At 42.7% G+C, this 24,652-nt stretch overlaps 1 protein-coding gene across 3 annotated transcripts in view; it reads right to left on the minus strand.

The window, feature by feature from the left end:
- Window positions 1–24,652, minus strand: part of znf423 (zinc finger protein 423) — a 205,940-nt gene that overhangs the window by 16,904 nt on the left and 164,384 nt on the right. For all 3 annotated transcript variants that reach the window (XM_066685676.1, XM_066685675.1, XM_066685674.1), the window contains 2 exons: window positions 15,135–15,266; window positions 11,478–11,593 (listed from right to left, as the gene is read on the minus strand). In XM_066685676.1, the coding sequence (XP_066541773.1) occupies window positions 11,478–11,593; window positions 15,135–15,266 (248 nt within the window). The remainder of the gene's footprint in view (window positions 1–11,477; window positions 11,594–15,134; window positions 15,267–24,652) is intronic.

The raw sequence follows: 24,652 nt of genomic DNA on the forward strand, positions 1-24,652 counted from the left end.
GCATTCAACATAAAAAACACAGCATGATTAATAGTAGTATTCAAAAAAATCTAATATTACAAACACTACATTGATTATTCCCTATATTGATTATACCTCATTTACTGAATTTAGATACTGCATTCACTGTTGATACACACATTCAACTGTCCACACACACACACACAGTATAGTACAGAAAAGAATAGTTAGTAAGAAAGGATGATCTTGAGCAGTCGTCCCTGAGCCTAAGGTCATCGTGTCCAATGCCAAGGGTGTAAAGCTACCACCTGTAGAGCAGTTTAACTGTGTCCTCTGGAGAGATGGAGCTCTACGAGTTTGTGTTGTGTCTGTGATCTAGAACTCGCAACATCCGTACCTGACCTCGCTAAAGTTTTTGATGCTGAATGAGATCAAATTCTCACAGCGGTGTTCCGCAATGCAGCCCCTCTGAAGAGAAGAGGAAAACTAAATATTAATATCCATAACTTCAGAAGAAACACTGCTGAGAAATCATCTGCATTCTATGGTGAATACATACAGTTTGGCATTTATGGATCTGTCCATTTTCTCACTCTCTTTGTCCACACACACACACACACACACACACACACACACACGTACACACACCTCTTACATCACTCTGCTCTTCATTGTGCGAGAGCTCGCAGGCCTCAAATATTCAACACTTTCAAGATGTCAAGGGGAGGGAGGAGGCATCAACAAACAAGCACAAAGACTGTCCTCTAAACACACACACCCACCCACCCACACACACACACACACACAAACTGCTGACTATGGTTAAATATTTACCAGCACTAAAGGAAATAGTGTATATGTATACACACACACACACACACACCCACACACACACATTTGTGGGGGTTGTGCAGGTCGGGGGGGAACTGTGATGCCCCCTAGAGGGCTGCATTAGAAGCAGCAGTGTGTAAAGATGAGGCATGCTGTCAGTGGATGACAGCAGCAGTGCCTACGGTGGGGCAACAGTGGGGGCTGGACGGGTGTTTTTGGGGCATTACCTAGGGATACAAAACAACAACTGAAAGAAAATACATCTCTCTCTCCCTGTCTCATATAAGCACACACACACACACACACACACACACACACACAGTGTGAGGAAAGTCTCTGAAGTTTCCAGCAAAGGAGCTGGGATCCGGCAGAGTGGGTCTAGCAGCGCTGATCAGGGCGAAGCATCACTTATTTACCAGCTTACGTCTGCACTATTTATGGGACACAAGGGAGAGGCACAGAAAGAGAGAGAGAGAGAGAGAGAGAGAGAGAGCGAGAGAGAGAAGAGGGGAGAGATAGAGAGGCTAAAATATGCATGGGGGCTGGCTCATATGGGGGTGAGAGAGAATGAGGGAAAGAAGGAGAATGAATGCCAGAGACCGAAAAAGGAGAATGAGAGAGAGTTGGAAACTGTTAGTGTAGGGAAGAGTGTGTGTGTGTGTGAGAGAGAGAGAGAGAGAGAGAGAGAGAGAGAGAGAGAGAGTGAGAGAGAGAGTGTGGGGAAAAAGGGGCGATGCGGGAGTAAGAGGGAGGATGATGCAGTGACGTGTCCTGCGGGAAGCTCAAGGGAAAGGGCAGGATTAACGGGGGCCGGCCCAGTGCGGGGCCACACAGGGAGGGCATGCTGGGTAGGGCAAACAGGCCAGACCCGTCCATCCATCCAGCCTCATTAACACAAACACCCACACTCACCTATACACTAACACCAATAAACTCAGCTTTACTGAGGACCGGGAGGACTGGGGCTGAGCAGAGAGCAGAAAGTGTCAGAGTTCCTCAATAAACAAAATGATCCAACATTCATCCACACACTCCAGGGCAACACCCATCACGTCCATCACTCCAGGAGCAGGAGGGCAGGAGAAGACTGGAGCTGCATCCAGACTCGCTTTCTATGATTCTTATAGTGAACAATACAGTGTGTCCATCATGTGTTAAGAATAAGATTAAAACTGCCCCTTACTGACTGGGGTCTGGGAAAGATAAGGGTACAAGGAGACGGAGGGAAAGATGGAGGGGGCAGTGTGTGTCCAGTGAGCTGTCAGCTGGAGGAAGATCTCGCCCGGCCGGCCTTGGGCGAGTCGGACAGTGACCGACAGGGTCCAGCGCTCCTCCTGCTGCTAAATGGACTGACCGGCCATATGCCCAGCGCCGCCGGCCTTACATCACTGTCACGCCACGGCTAGGGCCGGGCCACATGCGGGGGTCCCGAAAGGGTGGAGAGGAGGGGCTTATGGGTGATTTAGGTCACACCCCTACCCAAGGCATAAAGCATTTGCAGATAACTGATTAAAATAATCATATGGACTATGTTTATTAGAAGGCAAGGCAAGGCCAGTGGGGTTATTAGCTCCAAACCAGAGATATTCCATTTTTATCCTCTGGGGCCCTCAATATATGATATTTACGCAGTTTGATGATAGAGAAACATCCATGGTGTATATGGGGAGAGGAAAAAAAACTAACAGATGTGGGAGTGTTCTCCTTTCACCATCCAGGGGGTACATAAGCCTTCTAAAACTGACATTAATTTAGGTTACAGTTTTGGTTATAAAACTATATTAAACCAACTTTACAAAATTAAATTGTGAAAAATAAGAAACTGACACCCGCACCCCACCACAATAATTTAGGCCTACAGCCCTACAGCTTGAAAACCTCTGCCATGAACTTTAAAAGCATGTATGAATCCCATAATTCAAATTCTAAGTCTGTAAAGTATGTAAAAATGTTTATAGATCTTTTTATTAATAGTTATGAATTAGTTTGTAAACACCTCAAAAGTCAGTAATAGTCAGTTATATCACAGCCAAAAATGACAACAGGAACCACTGGTTTGCCAAATAGTGCATGTGTGTGATAACATCTGGAAAATGTCAAGGTGAAAAATATGCAAATATGTATTTATTTATCTCATTATTATTATTATTATTATTAATGTATGCCCTGTTAATAGTGTCTAAGAAGACAGAGTCTGTTGGTGGTTAATTGAATAAACCTGGTGGTTAAATGGTTAAACATTAACAGATATGTGCCTTAATGTTGACTAATGGAGAAGGCAAACTAAGATCTATCTTTTTACAGTATGGATGGACGGGGGTTCCCTATTTGACAAAGAGCAGGTCACTGTTGCCTTTTCTTATTGTTATTATTGATTAGTATTAACTTTTACATCCTAATAAATAACCATTGATCAATTTTAAATCATCTATAAACACGTGTTCTTGTTTTAATGTGGTGCCCAATGAGCTTTTAGATGCAAAGCACCTCACAGAACTGGATTCTATGGAACTGCACCAGAAGGGAGCGCTGTTCAGTCGTTCACATCAAAGACACTGTGCTGTTGTTTCTTCTTTGAATAAATTGATTCTCAGTAGTATATAAAACTACGCTGGAGTTAAAGCAAACATAAATCAGCCTCAAAAATCTGGCAACAGAGTTAAATATAAGGATTTGACCAATATTTAGTGCAAGATGATGACCTTAACCTGAGAAGATAAAGCTGTATTAATACAAGCCGCTATTAAACTCACACCTAACTAGCAGCCTAGACTCCTCCTGCCCACCCACCCACACACACACCCACACATACACACACACGTGCTGTGTGCAGGCTGCGGAGCTGGTGGCCCATAGCTCAGGAAGATGAATGCAGTGTGGGCCAGGGCAGGACGGAGCTGACCCCAGCTGCCCAACGGAGCCTGGCTGAGCTGAGTTATACACCAGCCTGCCCTCCTCAATCTGTCTGCCCCATAAGCAGCACACAAAGAGAGAGAGAAGAGGAGAGAGGAAAGACTGAGCGAAATCTATTAAGTTGGATATGATGCGCATCTAATCAAGGCCCTATACGAGGAGTTCAGCCAAAACCCAGAAAAAAACAGCAACATATAATGCACACAGAAAAATAACTGGGTCATTTTCCATTGGTTTAACGAATAAAAAGGGGCATTAATATTCCACAAGCCCGAGAGATGAACCCTGAACTGAGTCCTCAGTGCCAGCTGGCCTTCCAGCTCAGTCATCATTTATCACAGGGGTGTCCAGCTCCACTCCTGCAGGTCTACCACACCGCTTACTATATTTCTAACCTTAATCTACAAGATGAATGCAGCCAGGGCCCAGGCAGGATGAAGCACCTGATCCACATAATCAAGGGGTTCACCACAGAGAATCTGAATATTAGCTTTCGTCAAGGAGAACACAACTTGACAACAGACGGACTGCATCAACAGCAAGAGGGCACTGTGTGACACCTTTAAAGAAGATAGACAGGAGCTTAGATCGGTCAGATGCTTCAGTCTGAATGACCAAAGCCTGTAAATCATTACAGTAGCTTGCGTAAATAAAAGTGCCAAATGGAACCAACAAGGGTTTTCTGAATCCCCTCTGGTTCCCTAAATAACCTTTTACTAAAAAATTCTATGTAGAATCTTTCTTGCACACACATCAGCCATAACATTAACACCACCTCTTTGTTTGTATACACTCACTTGTCCATTCTTTCCGCTCCTCTGACCATACAGGAGCCCTATGTAGCTCTATGACTACAGACTCTCTTCCTCTGTATACTTTTTATGCTTGCCCCCTTTCACCCTGTTATTCAACATTCAGGACAGGCACATAATACTGATCCCATTAAAAGATTTTCCTAGAACTGCCTCATTAATTGTTAAGAACATCATAAATATGGCAAGCATCATTTATGATTTTTGCGTTTTACACTTCTTGTTCCACTTGTACTTGGACGTGGCCAAACTGGCACATTTACTTTTCAAGGTGTCAGAACTGGACCGTTTACAGAAATGTGCACTGTGCATTATTCCTGCACATCTGAACCAAATAAAGGATGTGTAAAAAAATTAGGTGTACATATATTATGGAGCTCACTGCTGCTTGTGTGAATCTCTTTTTGCAGTTGTGGATTTTTGACCATGTTTTGAAGGCCAATTGATGGACCAATCAGATCGCGAGGTTTGTTTAACCAATCAGAACATTGATTAGTTGCTGTCACTCAACTTTGGCGCGCTATTGGTAAACGCCTACAATTCTCCATCATGGTGCTTCCAGCCAGAGATACAATGGAGAGTCAATGGAGAGGTAATGAACAATTAACAAATTAAGAAGAACAAATCAGTGTTCTGATTGGTTAAACAAACCTCGCGATCTGATTGGTGCAGCAAAACCTTTCTTATTGGTCCATCAATTGGCCGTCAAAACAGGGTCAAAAATCAGCAGCTGCAAAAAGAGATTCACACAAGCAGCAGAGAAGGTGAATGTGTGGAAAAACTCCCACTGTCATATTCGGAGCCTCAGAAATGTTTGCTCTGGCACATTTTAAGCCGTTTGAGAGGTACCTATTCACAGATTCACAACATTTGATTGATTTACAAAATGCAAATCTTTTCTACACGTTTAAATGTTATTTCTATACGTTCCAAATATTTCTTCCACATTTGTGAATTTAAATTGATATTATTATTTTTGTTGTTGTTTTAAATTTGAGCATTCCAATATATTTGTGGATACATGTCTGTAGTTGCTCAAACGCAGTAACAAATTCCATTACCTGTTTGAGTATTGTTTTACAAGCTCAAAATCTTGACCCTTTTTTGACTCCATAATATAAGCATTTTTGTTTAATATAAATTGTAATAAAAAATACAGACATTCTCCTGCTCTTTTGACATTTTGTGGCAACCGTTACATGGTATTAATAAATAAATACATAAATAAAAATGTAGTGTTAATACGCTATGTTCATGACCTCTAACATCAACATCACCATCTTTAAATTGTCTAAATCAAAACTCACAATATATTTTAGGATACAATAACAACCCCAAGAACAGAAATAAAATGATGCACATGTTGACGTATTTATGGAAATATATGCAGTGTTTATGGAATATTTTTATTACCATAATTATTATTATTATTATTTTTTTTTAATGGTCATTTTTAATACTATGCATCATTTAACATATACATTACCCAAAAAAATGCTTTACAATGTATCTGGACATCTACCTGAAATGAAAGTCTATGGGACAAAATGGACAGGAAGATCAGATGCCCGTAATCACCCTAACTCTAATCAGAAGAGCTTGGGTTCATTTAGAACGAGATACTGATATTTAATGTAACTATAAAACAAACAGTAACAGCGCTGGACCACTGAGGCAATAAAGGTGTATGGGTCAGCTGTTTTTCCCCCCACACCTGCTGGTAATTCTGAGTAATGGGCCAGCACCCACTTGACCCAAATCTTTTTTTACTACAGTAAATTTAAGGAGGCTGCTAAAGTTTAATGAACTGTTAGACATCTCGTAAGCCCGTTAGTCGGAGAACAGAGTTCCACTGGCTGGGTGAGAATGCCACGGCTTGGGGAAAAAGTGGGAAATCTCATCTGTAACATTTTCCAGTTTACTTTAATGGAATCTACAAATGTTTTTAATCTACAAATTATGACACACACACACACACACATATATATATATATATATATATATATATATATATATATATATATATATATAAATAAAAACAAAAGCAAAGAGAAACTAGGCAAGCCTAGTTTAGCCAGACTGCCATTTGTCATTATAGCCATTGTCACAGATGTTTTTCTGGCATTTCAACAGGAAAGCCCAAAATACATGCCCTTGTCATTGGAAGGTCTGGAGAACCTTTGGTACTTCATATCAATGTTTTTGTTTACAATAATAACAAATAATACATTATTAAAAAACAGTCAATCTTGTCAGTAGCTGACAGTGTATGGATGCTCATGGAAAGCCTGTTATTTTCTGTTCATAAAAAGCTACAAAACTGAAGCACCATGTTGAGATACCAGACAGCAACAAGATAACATTTAAGTTTTTGACCATTTCTAAAACCAAGCACCTTAACATTTTATCAACCAAGTAATCTATACTTGATAAAGATCAGGGCATCGCTGGGAACTAGATATTTATTACTGACTTACATTAATATAAGGGTCCGACCGATAAAACGATGCTCTGTAACAAATTCACAGCCTCGTTTACTTTGAGTAACACCTCGCTCGTGTTCTGGCTTTAATAATCTGGAGATTTTGTCCGCTTTCGTGTAAAGCTAAAAAAAAAAAAAGCTGTAGAGATGTAATTTACTAGTCAGAAAGTCAGTAATGGTGAGATGTGCCCGTGTATTCGTGTCGTTATAGGGACAAAAAAGATGACTTTGTTTGTTAATATTTAGTAGAAAACAAAAGGAACAGGAACATTCTCCAAACATAAAGAAGAGTATTACCTCAACAACGTTCAACACATTTCTGTTTGAGGCTCCAGTAAAGCACTGAGCTGCATCGTGGGGAATGGTGGACCTTCAGCGCTGAAACGGTGCGAGTGTGTCCCAATTCAGCTCTCAATTTGGTCACCGCCAAATATAGTTCATGAAATATGTGAAATATGGCTGAACTAATAACAGACGGTGTAGTGGCGCCACCTTAAGCTCTCTCTGTGAAATACTGTTGAATTAACAGTTCCTACTCACGCATGCACGTTTCAACATTAGGTGTCAGTCAGTCAGTAAGTGCATATGCCTCTTCTAGGCCGACCTGGCCTAGAATAAACATTACATATTTGTTTAGATCTAACTTGATTTGTGTTTTTATGCTGAGAGTATCATATAGGAGCTTAAAGGGGACTGGAACATACCCCATTTTAAGGGATTCTTTACTTAAAAATATGTTGAAATGCTGGGAGAATGTCAGTTTTGGAGCGGAGTGTGGTCATGCGTTTAATGTTGCCATGCCTAGGTTTATAATTCTAGAAAAAGCTCTTTAACATTTTACATTAAGTGGAGGCTCTTTAACCTTTTTTATTGTTCACATCTCGTTTGCAGCAATGGAAAAATCAATTTATCTTTTCTTTAAGGAACCAATATAGCATCATAGCTTCACAGAAAAGGCTAGAAATGTCCTATTTACTGTTCCCCTAAAGCCATTACTGTTCAGCCTGGTTAACAACTGCAGGATTGCACTGTATTTAAAAGTGGTTCTGACCTGCTGGAATTTACTGTATTTCCCATTTACAGTACGGCCATTTTGGATATTACACGATGCATTGATGTAGAAGCTGCATTTCTTCTAGTGGTTTTGGATAAACATTATAACTGGACAAATAAAGCTGTAGATCAGAAAAAATACTGTGTTTGTGTGTGTGGTCATAGAATCCTGACGCAAGTTCCAAACTGAGCCCTTGTTTAGCTGTGTAACAACATTACGTAACTTACGTAACAGGAGACACCTGGTGTGTGTGGCAGGACTATAAAGGTGTGTGTGTGTGTGTTTATTTATTTGTGTATGAAACTCAGAAAGGTGGGGTGCAAGACCTCCCTGAGGAAGCGCAGATAAAAGCCTGCATGAGTGTGTGTGTGTGTATGTGTGTAAGTCAGTGAGAGAGAGGGAGAAACTGCATATCTACTGCTGTATAAGAGTGAGCAAGACCCATCTGGAGAGGAGTAATGTCAAGCTCAGAGAGAATGTTACAGTAACCTGAGCCCCTTTCTGATGACCTGTCAACAGCCCACTCTGAACACTTGCTCTGTTCAGTTGGGCGTGAACCTGTTGGGCATAGAGCTGTCTGTTAACCTAGGAAGATCTCTACTGCATGATGGACACACACACACACACACACACAAATGCCCCTGACCCTACTCCTGATACTGCTTAATATAATTTTTTTATAATATTAAATATAAATGTAATATTTAAGTATCTGCTGCATTATCATACCCTCCCTCAAGAGTTACATAGCCCAATTTCTGCCGTGCTGACCCTGGAGTAGCAATTGCAGAGGCTTAATTTTCCTTATTACAGTTCAGTGGAACATCAAAATAATTTTAAAGCTGTAATATTAAGGTAAAAAAATATTGTTGCTTTATAATACAATAAATGACACTACATAAAGCTGAAAGTTGATGCTGAACTAAAGTAAACACTGTAAACTCACACAAATTGCAAAAATCTAATGCTCCCTAGCTCAGACACAACAATCAGGGCTGAAGTTTGGCAAAAAAATCAAGTATCTCAACCCCAGCTTGACACAACATGAGGCTGTAGCTACATCCAAACCTCACATAAAACATTAAGGAAGAACAACACTATAAAAAAGTAAGTTACTGGGTAAGTAGTATCAAACGGGGATCAGTCCTGTTTAACCTACACCTGATCTCTTTAATAAGGCAAGAGCTGTGGCCAATACTGATTGGGTATAAGCGAGAATCCACGCTATACTATAATCCAATATTTCCTCCAATTTGGGCCCACCTGCACCGCTGTGTCTTGTTTTCGCCTGCACCTGATTCACATCATTAACTGATTATCAAGACCTTCTCCAGCTGAATCAGGTGCGTTAGGGCAGAAAAAAACACCAAACTGTGCAGTGCAGGTGGCATTTGTGTTTACATACATTACGCATACACTGCAATAAAGGCAACACAACAGTATTTGCATATAAACATAATCATTGCAAGGATTTTTTTATCAATGTTCTGTGTTAAACAATAGATTAATCTGTACTGGAATCTGTAATGGATGACAGGACACACTTGTGGCTACACAAAACAATGCCATTAAATGCCTTCCTGCTATTAAATAAACATGAAACCAGAAACTAACCAATGAACTAGTAAAATAATGTATCATCATTATCATTGCCTAAATATAAGCCACGGATTATACATCAGCAGGAGTTACTCACTGTTTTCAAGCCCTGAATTGACATTGGTACAAGCTTACTATGCATATTTGTGTGTGTGTGTGTGTGTGTAGTATGCATGCCCTCGTGTGTGAGCACATGTGTGTAGTAGAGTGTACGGCAGGTGGTCCGATTGATTTGCAGAGCGGTGGGTCTAATCGTTACTGGCTTGAGGATGCGCCTCGTTTTCTCCTTTAATTCCCTTATTAGCTCTGATTTGTGTCACATCTGCGTCTCTCACCACTGACAAAGGCTCACTTTGAGGCCCATCACTAACGCCCTGAACACTGCCCTTCACCTCCAAACACTCAAAGATGAAAAGGACTGACAGCCTTATGCATAATAACAGTGAAGCAGATACATTCCATTATCTCAGCCATTTCAATCTCCAAAAGAGCGCACTGAATTGCTCCCTGCAACATGCCACCACTTATTTTTACTGAATAAAATACTGTCAGCTTCACCCACTTTGTTTGTATATTATAATGATATTGCTGTCTTTATTAACTTGTTATTAGCATTACAGCTGCTGTTACCTGTACTGCTTAGGTTCAGCTGTTAAAAAGCTACACTGTTATTACCCATGTATAAATACATAAGACAAATAATGCTGATGTTTTGTATTGAAGCTAAACTGTACACAGGTCTAATTACACTGACTATAACACTGTGTTTCACCTGTAACACTGAATACATCACTTCATGTTACACTGTTGTTAAATAGGTTATTAGAGACAACACAAAAGTAGGAGTCTTTCCTACAGTACCTACAACTCTATACCTGTGTTGTCATTATATATTAAATGAGTTGTTGTGGAGGGTGGAGGCAAACAAGTGCTTCCATGGAGACACATGTACGACTGATACGACAATATTGAACAGTTTAGGCCATTGGAGGAGAACTTCCATTGACCAGAACTGTCTCATCAGTGGACAGATGCCTGTGCTTTCTAGCACATTGGGCAATCACTGTGGAGACTGGGCTAGCCCTTACATAGTGAGGCTAATTGTTTCAATTAGGTTTGGACATTTTCCGGAGCTGACCCCTCACACATTTAACAAACAGCAGGAGATTTTCGGCATTAGGCGTGTTCGTGCAGCTGGAAATGTTTTGCATGCTTTAGGCATAGGGCAGTGGCTATGATAGGGCATGATACTCCGGAACATTCCCGGCTCTATTCACACATGGGCTCACTCTGACTTTACCCAGATTTGTATTTGGGCTAGCAGGAGAAAGCCTGGGTAATGCTGAGGACAAATGTTGTAGACATTTGTGTTCACACATATAGCTCTTCTGGATAAAATCCAGAAAATTTCAGTGTTACCGTGCATGTGTTAAAGGGATTAAGGACTACTACCCTTGAAAGGCTGAAACATAACCTGGATTGGAAGCTGTGAGACCTGGTGATGCTAAGAGCACTACACCATTTGGGAGGCATACTAATACTGATCACTAAATTGCACTTTATTAATTAGACAGCAATTATTAAACCTGGGCATCATATTGAGGATTACAGGGAGGGGTTATCAGCCTATGCTAATAATTATAATGCCAATAATAGCCACAATCACAAAACAAAGAGAAGGATAGGAATTCCCTTTATCTTTTGTTAGAGCACAGTTTGAATCTTCTTAAACTGGGACCATTTATTTTGGTCCTCTTGAAGTTTTAACACAATGCTTTTTATTGAAGTGTTTGGCCCTTTAATGTACTGGAGCTGAGAGACTAACCTGGAGTTCCGTCTGGAAGAAGAACTTCTGCGGACACTGTGAGCAGTCGTAGATCTTGTCCTCTTGACCGTGCACGGCAAAGATGTGCTGTTGCAACTTATTGGCCTGGACAAAAACTGGGGGAAGGAGAAAGAGAGGAAAGAGTCAAGTGATTGGATAAAAAGCCTTTCATCCTTCTGACATTAACTGAGTTGACAGTAGGAACTGATAATTTAGCTGCTGGCCAATCACAAGTGTAGAAGTCCGGGGAAAACATGAGTAACAGCTTTTGTGCAAGAGAAGGCAAAAGCTTATGGAAATGATGCAAAGCATCGGAACTGAGCGGAGGGAGAGCTCTTCAGCTCTGTTTCTATCAGAGAAAGCAGGATGACAGGGGGAGACGGAGGGGAACGATGGAAAGCGGAGGCAGGCTAAACTATCCCCTCCAGACCTTGTGATATTTATCAATAAATCATCCCCACCTTTTCCTCTGGATTTTCAATTCTGTTCCTGTGTATTTCTCTCTCTCTCTCTCTCTCTCTCTCTCTCTCTCTCTCTCTCTCTCTCTCTCTCTCTCTCTCTCTCTCTTTGTTTCAGTAAACTTAAGTTTGCTCTGTGCGTGTGTGTGTGTGTGTGTGTGTGTGTAGTGCATGAATTATTAAGACTCCCCGGAGGAGAGACAGTCTCTTACTTATTCATAAGCCGCACAGGAATAGAGTTAAACTTTAAAAGAGAAGTGCGTACCTATTGGGGGGGTGCAACCAAACAACAACTCAGAAGAGGAGAGAAACAAGTGAGAACTGTTCCAGAGAGAGTGAGAGGGAGTGAGAGAGCTGAGCAAAGAAAGACAGCTACGGCAGAAAGAAGAATGAAGAGATTAGGTGGACAAGACAGTGGAGGACACGCAGCTGGACAGTGTGAAGATAGCAATGAAAAGAGTGAAGGACAAAAGAGATAAGTGTGGAAAGGTGAAGATACACCAAACACTGCTGTCAAATTAAACACAGCTGTTTATTAATTTACTTGTTTATTTTTAATAAGTCAACAGCTTTTTGCTGTGTGGATAATGGCCAAGAGATCCATAACGAAGTCACCTTATATTAACCATAAAATCATGGAATCCACCATTTTTTCACCTACAGTTGCAGAATGTAATTTTTACAGCACTCCCCTGAAATCATGTGCAAGGGGAAGGGAGGGAGGGAGGGAGGGAGGGGTGGTTTCATACACTCCTCCAAAGGTTACACAATGCAGTTTCTGCAGTGCTGAGCCCAGAGTAGCAACAGCAGAGGCTCTTTTCTTCCTATTATCTTTCATTAAAAGGGAATGACTAGGATTTTGGGGAAATGCAGTTCTGTCTGGTTGTTTACACTCAGAAGCTCTGTGTTGTTTAAGGTGGGACGGAGTGTTTGAGAAACAAAAACGACTCTTTGTACATTGTTGAAATTTAACTTGTCTGTAACGTTTTAGTCACTGTTTGAATTACCACAGAAACCCTTTTGTAACTTGAGTTGTTTGGTTTCGTAGCTGTCTGTAATGCAGTTAGCCGTCTCCCAGGTTATGAGACATTTCCATCTTAAGTGATCCGAAACAGCAAAAGTAAGTCAATATTGCCCACCTGAGCAGCAGGAATAGAGCAATATCCTCATCTCATTTTGTACTTTTCAACATTTGAAGTTCTTTCCGTTGTCTAAAACAACTCCAGATGCCTCTGCCATGAGCGTGAGAGAGAGTGAGATAAAGACTAGCATACAGGACTGAGACAGTTGAGCTCCCACAGCGCCCCCTCCCTGTGGCTCTCTTAAATGAACATGATCATTTTAGCCAACTTTCAGAGACACAGAACAGAAATTTGACACACCACACATCGTAAATACTGCCCTCATTTTGAAATACTGTTCACATTTTTAAATACCGTGGTATATGATATTATATTTACACCGCACAACCCTAGCCATGGTAAATAAATAACAGAAGAAAAGACGAACGTGGCAAAGCCGTTAGAAGAGCTTGGGTTAAACCTGAACAGTCAGGGACAAAATGGCCTCCAACAGCAGTCAGTAATGTTGACAAGCTCAAATAATGATTTCTGATTCCCAAAGGTGAGTTGATGGACAGTCCAAAGTGACTTTCAAAGTGTGCATGAACATAGTACACCTTCCCCCAGCACACACCACTCACACAAACATACACACACACATGCACACACACACACAGGGCCTGTTTAGCTAAAAGCACACGTAGAGCAAGGGCTCTGCCCTGGAGAGAGAGCGGATTACACTGCTTCTCTATAAACCTGCCCTTTATTCTCTGACCTCGGCTAATGCTCTCTGCAATAACATTTTTTTTTCTTCTAAACCACACACATGTACACACACACCCACATACACATAACTAGCTCACCTCTAAGACCTTCAAAGCAACTGGCCTTAATACAAACACAAAGCTTTACCATCCAATCTGCTGAAGTTAGAGGAAGGGCCAGTGTACATTACTACACGCTCTGTTCAGGACTGTCCCTCCTGTCCCACCAGGGATCTCAACAGAGAGGTCATCTCTCTTTAACTTTACCATAATCTCAAGAGGACAGCTGGACTGAGCAGTACAACCCAAGACTTCCCAATACTCACTGTTATTATCGTGCTGTGCTTCCACATGACAACCTGTCGTTATATTGTCCTCCACAGCTGTGTTCGCTGGACCCATGCTCTTGATTTGAATTCACTGTGTGGAGTTATGTAAGATTTTCTGGGGTTTTGTACAATTCACTGATGTTGTGTGCGCTTCTCTGAGATTGTGTATGGTTCTAAGGAGTTATGTTGGATCCTCTGAAGTTGTGTATGAATCTCTGAGGTCATGTATGATTCTCAGAGGCTGCTGTTGATACTCTGAGATTGTGTATTACATCGCCGCAAAATAGCAACTGTACAGGAGCCATTTTAATTTTCAATGGAAAAAGATTTTGGAGCATTTCTATTGGTCCATTCATCATGAACTTTTCACACAGTGTGAAGGACAGCTGCTGTGTTCAAATGATGTAGTGAACTAAAATAGAAATTGGACAATGACAATAATTAGTTGATGCTGTGTAGAATTTTGAATGTGTATGATTCTGAGGTTGTGGATGTCCTCATGAGGTTATGCTTGATCCTCTGAGGTTGTGTATGATTCTGAAGCCATATGTGATTCCAAGTGGTACCAATATTTACGGTCTGGTTTTGCTGTATAAAGTAATGAAATAAATGTAGATATAATAAATATAACATTAAATAAAAAATATGCCCCTTTATTTGCACAGAACTGAACAGAGTAAAAAAAGAGCATCTTGTCGCTGTATTTGTATTTTTTATTATTTAAATAAATAATAATAATTTAAAAAAAGAAACGAGGTATTGTTCTGACAGCAGTGATGTGCAGAAGAGCATGCAAGACAGCACATGTGTATGTATTTAAGTGAGCACAAACCTGAGCTTCTGTGTGTAATCATGCATCATTAACCTACATGAATGAGTGCAATTACACACATGTATGGGTAAGCGGGCAGACAGCGTGAGCAATGCGCCTTTAATTTCTGGGAATTTGTGTGTGTGTGTGTGGGTTGACACACTCACACACACACACACCTTCGCCGCCCCTGACCTGATGCCCTCGACCACCCCCTGGGCCAGGACCCCTTACCTGTGAAGCAGACGGGGCACTTGAAGGTGCCACCCATGCCCTCGAAGCTGTGCTCGATCAGGTGGCACAGGAGCTTGGCCGGAGAGTCAAACATCTGGTTACACAGCTTGCACTCGTGATTGATGCCTTCCTCTGCAACACAAGAGCACACCAATACAACAGGTTATAACCACGGGGCAGGGGTCAGAGAGAGAGAGAGAGAGAGACAGAGGCAGAGAGAGAGAGAGAGAGAGAGAGAGAGAGAGAGACAGATAGAGAGAGATCATTGATAAAGGTATCTTCAGATTAGTGACTGTAGTGTATTAATCTCTTCTACAGCTCTAAGACACACAATGTATTCTCTCTTTCTCTGTCTGTCCGGCTGAGGCCAGTCTGACCAGCCCACCTCCCTCTTTTCCTTCCTCCTCCTCCTCTTCTCCTCCTCCGCCCAGTGCCGTCTCTTTCCCGGCCGGTAATTGCCTGCTGCCCCCCAGTGCCGTGGGCTCTGTGCCCTGCCCCTGGCCGTGACTCTATTTTAAGGTGGACTGAGTGACATCAGTGCCCCCCGCCCATATAGCCCAGTCAGTGTGGGACAGATGAAAGGTGGGCGTTGAGTCGTAGCTGGATGCCTGCGCTCCCTTCTTATCGGTCTCTCTCCACACAGGCCTGCACACACTTCTACGCACACACCCCCCACACACACACACACACACTCACACTCCAATCCCTCTGCCCTGGGGTAGTAGATGCCACCCCGACTGCCTGCATGGCACCTGCAGAGTCCAGACCCCTGCTGGACAGTCCAGACATGCTCTGTGAACCCTGCTGCTCAGCAAATACAAAATAAATATATAAACAAAGTAAAATGTATTTCAGCAAGTGAAAGCACCTTACATTTAGGCAATGTGCAATTGCCATTAAACCGTGTGTGTTATATATAAAATGAGATAAAAATAAATAAATAAAAATAATAAAATGGGTCATTCTGCTGCAAGACCATGCTCAATGCCAAGTGAGGGCTGGACAGGTATAAAGCCATGATACATTGTGATCCAGAAGTGAACATCAGCATCTGTCTGCACTAATTTAATATTACGCATATTCAATAACTCCTACATTTAAGAGGCTTCACTACTGAGATGGGATGTGTGTTGTAACTAAAGTCTTCAATCCCATGCCCCTGCCATCTCCCTGACCTCCTAAATCTTCCCCTCCCCATCTTAAAAACACCACCTCTGCTGATTCCGATCAGAGCACTGCCTGAAAGGCCTGGACCAGGGAACTTTAATCCCCCTCTGAAAGCACGGACAGAGGGGAAGGAGAGCAGGGCCCAGTGGCTAAGGTGGTTGCAGTGGGATGGGGTGGGGTGGAGTGGGGTGGGTGCTTGGGGAAGGTGTTGGCAAGGACACCAAATGTTTTGGTGTGTCTCCTCAAAGACACCTTACTAAGGGGAGATTCCTTACGAAGGAGCGGCTGGAGGTCAGGACCGGCTACCGCACGGTTAACGGATATAAGAGAACATTCTGTACAAAGTGCTTTTGCGGGGCTACGACAGAGAGAGAGAGAGAGAGAGAGAGAGAGAGAGAGAGAGAGAGAGAGAGAGAGAGAGATAAAGTTATAGAAAAGAAAGAAATTAAAGAGAAAGATAACTTGAAAGAGACAAAGGAGAAAAAGCGATGAGGCAAAGAAGGAAAGTGAGAGAGAAGGAAAGAGAGAAGGGAGAATGATGGAGAAGAAAGAATGACAGAGAAAGAGTGAGAGAATGAGAGCGGTAAAAGAGGAGAGCACAATGACACTAAAGAGAAACATTGGGGAAATGAGAGGGATACGGGGGAGAGGAAGGGAATTCTGCTAAAGAAAGCAGAAAGCAAAGGGATAATTGGGCTGTCCGGCCAAAAGTAATGGTAGCTAGGGGGCCTTTATGTGTGTGTGTGTGTGTGTGTGTGTGTGTGTTAAAAAGCAAGCTCCTCTGCAGTGGTTTGATCAGCAAGTGAGGAACATGCTCCATCATCTCTTTTTTAGCCTCCGCTCCCACACTAAGCTCTCCACTCCAATGTGTGTGTGTGCGTGTGTGCGTCTGTGTGTATGGGACCCATGTAGGGATTACAGTTCCTTGTTACCACCAAGCAGCCCCATGTTGTCAGGATAGAGTATTTGATCAGTGGGGCTGACACGCAGAGCTTTGGGAGGGAGACTGCAGTGTAATAGGGGGAGCCTATCGTATAGCTAAGATCAACACACACACACACACACACACACAGAGCCCATGTCAGAACTTTTGAGTGACAAACGCGCACTATAACATAACTGCATAAGCAGAGACAAGAGAATCCTGATGGAGGACACAGGGAGAAGCTGCAGGAGATGCTGCTAACAAAAGCTCTAACAACACCACAATCACACAACCCAAAGAAGACAGGCAACGTCCTCATCACCAAACCCCCCACCCCTTCTCTCTCAGAACAAAAATGACCAAAGTGGTCCTCCTGTTGTGCGGGAGAAGATGTATTTGCCTGAAAGTGAAGCTATCGCAATTGCTTGATTAAAATGGTATAATCAATATACATTTAATAATAGACAACTGCCCTATGTCAGGTAATGAGGGTGGGTGATTAAATAAAATAAACGAACATAAGTCCTGGAGATGAAATGCAGTGGAGAATCGCTTATTACAAGGGCTGCCTTTATTAAATGGTCAGTGTCCTCGTTAACGGTCCTTTGTCATTGGTCAGACAGAATCCCCTAAACACCCAAGGTCCAAATGTCTATTACACACCTTTTTAACTTATCACCTCAGTGGCAATGTTTTAACGCATAATTACTGAACCAACACTCTTAGGATTTGATAAAAATGAACATTTAGGAGATCTAATATCACAGTTTGGTCATTTGTAAGACCATTGATTACTCGAGTAATCATCAAAACAAGCAGATTTCCAGAATCCTGTTGGAATCAATAGGGACGGCCTCATCCCAAAGCCTGCTCGATTCAATTACAGCACGTCCCAGACAGTGAGGGTTTAGAAAGGCAGAGGGGTGGCTGACTGACTGGCGGATCGATCAGCTAATCAGAGCCAGCCCCAAAAACCAGCACTGTGTGAATGAGGAAGAGCTGGGATTGAGACAGCAGCAGTAGTTAATACTGTGAGGAAAAGAGAAAATAAATAAATATTTAATAATAATAATATTATTATATAATAAAGAATAAATTAAATATAAAAAATGGACTGCTCTGTTAGAGATGGACAAGAATGGGAGGGATACAGTGAAACTGGGAAAGGCTAAAGAGAGCGATGCAGAGAGATAAGGAGTTAATCCAGAGATAAATCCACCTCTCAGTTCATGCCTTGTTCAATCAGCCAAGACATGTCTGTTGTGCACTGGAGATATGCACCTAATCAATATCTCTAATCTTAAATCATCACACGCTTGCTTTAAACCATGTATTGTGGTTTCTGGTACAGTGTGTATAATATTAATAACATATTGTCGGAACAAACCTGAAAAAAAAATTCTCCCAATTTCCTTATAAGCTACGTTCAAGTCCTGTCAGACACATAATTACAAGATCAGGGCACATAAACATGCTTGAAACTTGTCTAAAATGTTTATGAAGCCCTAGTGTCAGTAAATGGCTAAAAACAAAAAAAAACAAAGTGTCTCAGTCTGGTGTGCAAGGCTTTCTATTTCTCTGCTCATGGACCAGAAAAGGCAAAAGCAAACGTTGAAAAGCACAGACCGAGATGAAATATTGCTCTAGTCTTGAACCATAGGTGGACAATTTTGACTTATTCTTGCTGATTCAGATTCCTTAAAGTTAAAATACCTCCAAATTTGTATATGCCATACAACCTTAAAAGATGCAGAGCTTCTGAACGTAAACAAACCAGAGAGAACTGCAGCTCCCCGCAATCATAGATGTTCCCTTTAATGACACTTGTCAATAATTTTTGGAAATTTCACCCAATCACATTTGTTTTGTCATGTCATATCATGCTGTAGTTAATACCTCCAAAAGCATAAGTAGGAACCTCTGAGGAGGAGCAGAAGACAGCATAAATTACATGTTACATTAACCTCTAGGCTCTTCTGTACTCTTCTAAACCTGCTTTTAGGAGGCAGATTAGATTTTATTCTGAGAGCAACAGCAAAAATAGACATTAAATACACAGCCTAAAGGAGTAAGGGAGGGGGGGAGGCAGTGAAAGAATGGCTTTCTACTGGTTGAGGGGATTGAAACCAGCGATCTTCTGCTCCCAGACTTTAGAAGCTAAACATGTTTTGGCTGACTTGACTATATTTACAGTGATAGGAAAAAGTGGAATTGTCAATCGGTGAAGGGACGTTTAAAGACCCGATGTAGGGATAATAAGGAGAAAGATGAATGGAAGGAGGGATGGAGTAAGCAGGATTTATCTCCTGCTCCAGATTGTTATTCCACCAACTGCGCAGGCCTCCCCTCCTTGCACAAACACACTGGCGCGGCTGCTGCTGTTTGCAGCCTCCGCAGTGGCTGCTGCTAAAGCTCAGGCCAATGTGCTTCCAGCTAATTGACCAGGGGGAGCCAGGTGGCGCCCTGGCCTGTGCTGGCCCCCACGGGAAACCCCGGCTATATGGGAGCAGCCCCCCTCCTTTCCACTTTGCTCTGTCTATCGCTCTCTCGCTCTCTCTCTCTCTTGCTACCCATCACCCCCTGTAGCGTGTGCTGGCACACAAATGAGCTGTGTGGATGGGAGCAGTCGGCCCCCCAGGGGCCCCGGCCCCTCTCGGCCCGGCCCTAAGGCCCGCAGCCCCGGCCCCCAGATTGATGGGCCGGATGGCGGGCGAGGGAGCCGCAGGGAGATAGGAGGAGAGAAGGAGAGAGAGAGAGAGAGAGAGAGAGAGAGAGGCGGGGGCCAGAGCGAACGTGTGCATGTGTGTGTATGTGTGTATTGAGGAGGGTGTTGGGGGGTGCGGGTGGAGGCAATGGGCTTCTCTAGGGGGTGAGCTCAAGGTGTGTTGCCATGGCAACTCGGAGAGGGAGAGCAGGGAGAAGAGGCGGCGTGCTGAGCTTGACCTGTGCTGGTGGGGGTGGCAATGTGGGCCAAAGCAGAGTACACACACACACACACACACACACACACACACACACTGCAGAGCTGGAGGGGTCTCAAGAGCTATTGCTTCCTACTCACTCTCTTCCTCTCTCGTTCTTTCACACACACAGGCACTTACACATAAATACACAGAGTACTGCAGTGCCGAAACAATCCCAGGAGCAGCCCACCTACCTGCTTTTACACACACACACACACACAGACACACACACACACAATGATTCACTCCCCAACATTCCTATAATACTCAACTTTCATTCATGCACTCTGCTACCATGAACAGATTACTGCGCAGCTCTAAGCATGTTTGTAGAGCTGCTCTGAGTTGTTGTATTCTTAAAATCACCGGTGTAAATGCATGCTGTCTTGACTGATGATTAGATCAGGTCACTGTGATTAGATGGCAAACAGGACCAGCCGTGGCCTGATGGTTTGAGTAGGGGGCTCAGGACTAGAAGGTTGCAGGTTCAATCCCTGCAAACAGTAGGGGAATGAAGAAACATTGCTGTCTCCTTCCACAAAATCCATGGCTAAGGAGCCATTGGGGGGGTGCTGGGTCGGTTCCAGCATCACTTTATCTGAATGTACTTAAGGCTCTGAGCTCTTTCTGGAGCTTCTTCATCTCGACACACCCACAGATGCCGTCACGGTTCATGCTATTCTTTGGTTCCACATGGTTCGGGACTAATATACGTTGACGGAAATAGACAGAATGGTTCAACGTTGGTGGAAAAGGGCTATGTGTATGTGCTCACTACCCTGAGAGCCCTTATGAGTTTCTGTGTGTGCATGTTCATTGGCATGAATGGGTTAAACACGAAGGCATATTATGCAAACCTAGACACTACTGTAAGAACTATAAATGCCAGTCTGTTTGTATTATCATTGTACTGTATTGTACTGTGATAAGTATGATATGATATGATAAGTTGCTGACAGGTCCTGGCTTTTGCTCTGTGTGTGTATGTGTGTGTGTGCGTGTATGTGTGTGTGCGCATGCATGTGAGACCACAGTTGAGGTTACCCTCCCTGACTCGACAAAACAGATACAATATGTCTGAGGACAAGAGGTAAGTCATCTGCATGCTCACTCTTATCCTTTGCCGCCCTCCGCTCCCTCCCCACTCCCCCGCCCCCCTCTCACTCTCTAGGTACCGGTCTAGTTCACACATTTCCTATTATCTGCAGCAAATATTTCCGGAACGTTCTCTCTCACTCTCATTTTCTCGTTTACTCTCTCTTTCTCTCTCACTGGCTGCCAAACGGGATGGAGTCTCCGGCTCCACATAGTTTTTGGCAGCGGCGGACGGCATATGGAGCTGACCAGCTTGGAATCTCCTATCAGATTACATAACAGTGGGATGCTGGATCCCTCCACCCTGCAGAAACCGACCTTCATACGCACAAGCAAACAAACAAACTCTCCTTCCAAAGCACACATGCATCTACTCTCCTCCGCTTCTCGCTCCTCTCCAACCCTGCTACTCACTCCTCACGCACTGGAGTCTACTCTCGCTTCTGTACCGTTCTCAAGAGCCGTGTTGACAAAAGCTGCGGTACGGAAACATGATGGCTCTGGTTCTAAAATCTGATTGGCTGAAACTTGTTCAATGCTATGGTTAAAAACTGGTAAAATTCACCTAAATAGCACCTAAACATCGGAACATGCACAGTGGTCTGTGTGGATCCCAGTGACATGGACACTGTCCTGAAACTCTGTAGTTACTTCATGATCCATAGCATTTCCTCAAAAAGTGTCGAGGTGTTACCCTTCATCCAGGTGGACGCTGCACATTGATGGTGGCTGAGGCAACCCTCCCAGTGTCCCAAAGAATTTAAACTGTGTGTAGGAAAGTGCTACAGAAAGTGTGCCATAATCCTCATTAAAATAAAGAGCATTTTATTATTAATAATATTTTAATTATTATTATTAGACGACTTATGATTATTTTCTTTTATAAAATCAACACCTGAATGCTCAAACCCAGCACACTATGCCTTTACTAGAAGCACTGTCTCAGAAGAAACTTGAAGCCTTGTTAGACTAGAGTGCTCTCTCCAGAGAACTTCATTACCCATAAAGCACTGCAGGAGCAGCTGAACCACAAATTCACCAGCAAATTAACAATTATCCTGCCTTGTATTCCATCACAAATATAAAGCCACCTTCCAAGAAGCCGTTATGGGTTCCGCGAATCAGGACCTTCTAATTACGTAAAGCCCCGCCTCCTTGTCTGAACTGCACCAATAGGCACTGTTCTGTGACTCTTGGCCCCCTGTGAGGTGGACTGGCCTGGCTTCGACTGCCTGCTGATTTTACACACACAAACACACACACACACACACACACACACACACAGATAGAGGCAACACACAGAGCCGGGCAGGGGCCTACAGCCCACTGCAATCAAAGCAGAGGAGAAATCAGCCAAAAGCAGAGCTGGAGCTGAGTGGGTATGCTCAGACTACATGTGCTGGGCATTAGCACAACACAGTGACCTTGCCATAACCATGCACACAGCACTGGAATCAAATAACACTGCAAAATATTACTGCTCTTTGAGATGACCAGCATGGCATCTGACCTCAAAGACTGACTGGCCATATGACAAGTATCCGATGTTCATATCCAGATCAACTAACGGAGGTGCTTACACACATTTTACTAGACACCACACAGAGTCACATCAAAATCTCATAACGCTATCCTTTTCTTGTGTGAGCAGGTAAGGTCTTTAAATAACAACAAACAAAGTGTTAAAATTGAGTTTAAAAAGATATATTCCACCAAATACTCACTCATTCATTCGTTATATGTAACCACTTATCCAGTTCAGGGTCGCGGTGGGTCCGGAGCCCACCCAGAACCACCGTGCACAAGGCAGGAATACACCCTGGAGGGGGCGCCAGTCCTTAACAGGGCAACACACACACACACACACCTATGGACACTTTGGAGTTGCCAAACCACCTACCAATGTGTGTGCACAGGGAGAACACACCAAACTCCTCACAGACAGTCACCCAGAACGGGACTTGAACCCACAACTTCCAGGTCCCTGGAGCTGTGAGACTGCAACACCACCTGCTGCTCCACTGTACCGCCCAACACCAAATATCTGCATATTTATTTATTTTTTCCTACGTATTTTTGTGCATTGTACGTTAAGTTCAGTTATTATTTAGCCTTTAATTATTCTCGAGACCATGCATCCTCATATGTGTACATTACTTTTCTGATTCTATACACAAAGATACTTTAAAATGTTGACCATTTGGCCTCATATGGAGTCACTGCCCATACCATCTAGTGGTCACTAGTTTCTGCAGCCAGTACAGACAGAAACATGGGTCAAGTAAAATATCTCACTGAATTTTATGTTTGAAACTACTTAATTGTATACAACAACATCTCTAGCTTCATATGGCATGCATTTTTGACAAATTTGAGCAAAAATAGGAAGCGCCAACATCCGTAAAATGAAGTATTCATTTGAGGACACTGGGGGACATTATGTGATCGTTTGTGCTTTATTTTATTTCAATGTCAAAAGCAGAAAAATTGCTCAATGCAGAGGCGGACATTGTTTTTTTTTGGGAGAACTACTTACTGTAGAAAGCTACAATTTAGTTTTGGACTTACTGGGTCCTTCTGATCCCAAAAGGCATGGATAATTTTTAAATGTTAAAATAAACTACTGTCCTACTATATACTGCTATATGAGGACATTGTTGATTCCCTGTACAAAGAGAAAGTTGTTACGTCCTACTAATCCCAAATAGCTAGGAAAAATTAAAAATGCACACCAAGCAAAATTCCGGGATCTCAGGAGGATAAGTTAGTATGGGTTTTATTTTTTACTTCCACATACCACTTTATGTAATATTCTGTCCGTTTTGTGTGCATTTCAATTTGGGCAAATTAACTCAAACTTCCCTTTCTGTAATATGAAGGTGTCTGCAAGGATTGTCCATTTCAGTCAGGATCTGAAGTCACAGTCCTACAGCTGAAGAATCACAACCCTCACTAGCCACATCACCAGAAATCTACATATCTGTATATTCAAACCACTCTCAACCTTGCAAGCATTCATCCACTTGATTGTTAGAGCATAATGTAAGCATGGCTATTTGTGCTCTGAATGTTAACTGTAAGCAGGAAAGTTCCCATGGGTGAATAGCTGTAATCAGTGAGCCAATAAAACCTCCACATGATGAAGTCTTTATAAACAGTGCTTAGTCCTCCAGCCTCCGAGTACTTCAAGAATCTTTGTATCCCTGATTAACCACTTTACCTAAATAAAACATCTCTCTCACCCTCTCTCTCTCTCTCTCTCTCTCTCTCTCTCTCTCTCTCTCTCTCTCTCCAGTTACTCTTCTTAAAGGCTAGTGATGCATTTGAGTGACCAATCAGTATCAGTTGCTTAACTGCTGCATTTGACA

This window comes from Hoplias malabaricus, chromosome 11 (assembly GCF_029633855.1).
Source record: "Hoplias malabaricus isolate fHopMal1 chromosome 11, fHopMal1.hap1, whole genome shotgun sequence".
In the NCBI taxonomy this organism is placed as follows: Eukaryota; Metazoa; Chordata; class Actinopteri; order Characiformes; family Erythrinidae; genus Hoplias; species Hoplias malabaricus.